At 39.4% G+C, this 2,181-nt stretch overlaps 1 protein-coding gene across 1 annotated transcript in view; it reads left to right on the forward strand.

Moving 5' to 3' along the window:
- Positions 1 to 2,181, forward strand: part of LOC107691421 (sickle tail protein homolog) — a 102,244-nt gene that overhangs the window by 73,855 nt on the left and 26,208 nt on the right. The window contains exon 5 of the mRNA XM_016490008.1: positions 1,683 to 1,776. Within this exon, the coding sequence (XP_016345494.1) occupies positions 1,683 to 1,776 (94 nt within the window). The remainder of the gene's footprint in view (positions 1 to 1,682; positions 1,777 to 2,181) is intronic.

Consider the following 2,181-nt stretch of genomic DNA (forward strand, 5'->3'; position numbering starts at 1 on the left):
CACCTAGCAGTTGTAAAACATCAGCAGATTCGGCACATTCGCCATAGAAAAGTGGCGCTTTCCAACTTCAGTAACATGTTATTACAGCTGTGAAATTACAAACAAAATACACATTCTGAGACATGAACTGAAACGAATTGTGAATGAAACCAGTGGCGTTTCGTGGGTTTTAAAATAGAGGAGGCACACGCATTGGTCTGGGGATCCCTGCCGATTAATATTATTATTTGCTTAACCACTTTAAAATGACTTTTTTGTTGCTTTTAGTCAGAAAACACCTCATACAGCATATCATTTCACTTACCTGGCCTATAACTTGAAGCAAACGTCCATCCCTTCTTAAAAGTCTGTGTTAAAAGAGAGCTGCCTGTTGCGCCATTTAATTAAGCCCCGACTGCTGTAGCCTATATCCAGCTTAGGCTGTTTTCCCTAAATTTGTATATATTAAAATCACAGGAATAATCAATATCCAGATTAAGTCTCTCTTAGCTGCATATATCATGTAACATTTTAAATGTAGCCTCTTTTATTTAAACACGTTATGAATATTACAGCTGTGAAATTACAAACAAAAAATACACATTTTGAGACATGAACTGAAATGAATTGTGAATTTTATTAACATTAAATCGTCCTCCTCCCATTTTCACCTCAATATTTTTCGGAAGCTGTGCCTCCCCCGACGAGCCGCCACTGTATGAAACTAAATTTATATTATTAGCAATGTTGAAAAAGTGATTTATTTTCTAGTTTAGCATTTTTTTTATATATAAATCTTTTGTAACATTTTAAATATCTTTACTGTTATATTTGTCATTTAATATAATGCATCCTTGCCAAGTAAAATATTAATTCTGAAGAAAATAAAAACTAAAGCATATCAGCCCTTCAGTTCCTCCCACCAAAACATAGTTTCAGCTCAGTAAATACGTCAATATAGGAAAGAATCATGTGACCCTCAAACGATTTCAGGGTGTCTTTAAAGACCCAACCAATCAAAGCCAAATTTAATCATTGACTTTGTTTCCTCAGATCTGATGAAATTATCAATATTGACTCATACTCATATTGTCCCGTGTAGACAGAGGAGCAGACCTTCTCCTTACATTTCCATGGTAATGTAACTTGCACTTTGATACGACTCCTTTACTATCAAGGCTGTAAATCTGAATTACAGCCACATGACCACATATCAGACTTCATAAGAAAAATGCTCACGTCACTTTACACAACTAGGTTTCACACACAAACACATTATGAGCGATCCTGGTAGACAGAGATTTAAAAACATAAATAGACAAGCTTGTTTACTTATAGAAAGTTAATGTTTTTGCTCGATGCTGTATTAGTAAATCATTCTTGGACCTACAGAGAATTGAAGTCTGGACATTAACGGACATCTCAGACATGGATCTTGTCTTGGAGAGCCGTAGCTTCTCACCTCAATTTCCAGTTTCTCGCTCCAGCTCGCCTGTGTCTCTCAGTGAATCGCTTCATTCTCGCGATTCCTTTGACTTTTCTCGCTGTCACTCTCCGCTCTCACGTGTTGACATCTCGCCAGCCCTAGTGCACCCCGTTGTGGCAGAGCTGAGGGGCCGACCTTCAAGGCACCATGGCCGACCCCGTTCGGATGGTGACATTTGGTCTGTATATGCAACTGATGTGGATTTTTCCCAACACAGGAGCATCACAGATCACTCCTGCTTGAAAGTGTACCACAAAGATCCAGCGCACGCCTTCAGTCATGGAGCCCGGCCAAGCAATGGAGACGCAAGGGTGAGTGCCAACCTAGTGTGGACATTTTTGTTAAGACAGAAGGCTTAATGGAGAAATCTTCTCTTAAAAAAATTAGATAGCTACAAATGTAGCTTGACTGGATTTGTACTTGGTCCTCATATTGTGAAATGTATAATTGTGATCTAAATACATCAGACTTTAGAACAGCTCTGGTTGGCTGGTTTTTGTTAAGGATGGGTCTGGATTAGGGCTGCATGATAAATCGCATGCGATATTTAACGCGCATCTTATCAGTGAAGCCGGTTCTGTAATCAGCGGTAAATCTCCATCACCTGCGGGCTTTCACATTGAGCAGCATTAACTACACAGAGCCGTTGTTCACAAACGAGTTGCGCAAAACCACGTTCATATTCGCGCGATTTTTTGCGCAGCTCGTCAGTGAAC

This window comes from Sinocyclocheilus anshuiensis, unplaced genomic scaffold (assembly GCF_001515605.1).
Source record: "Sinocyclocheilus anshuiensis isolate Anshui unplaced genomic scaffold, SAMN03320099.WGS_v1.1 scaffold106, whole genome shotgun sequence".
In the NCBI taxonomy this organism is placed as follows: Eukaryota; Metazoa; Chordata; class Actinopteri; order Cypriniformes; family Cyprinidae; genus Sinocyclocheilus; species Sinocyclocheilus anshuiensis.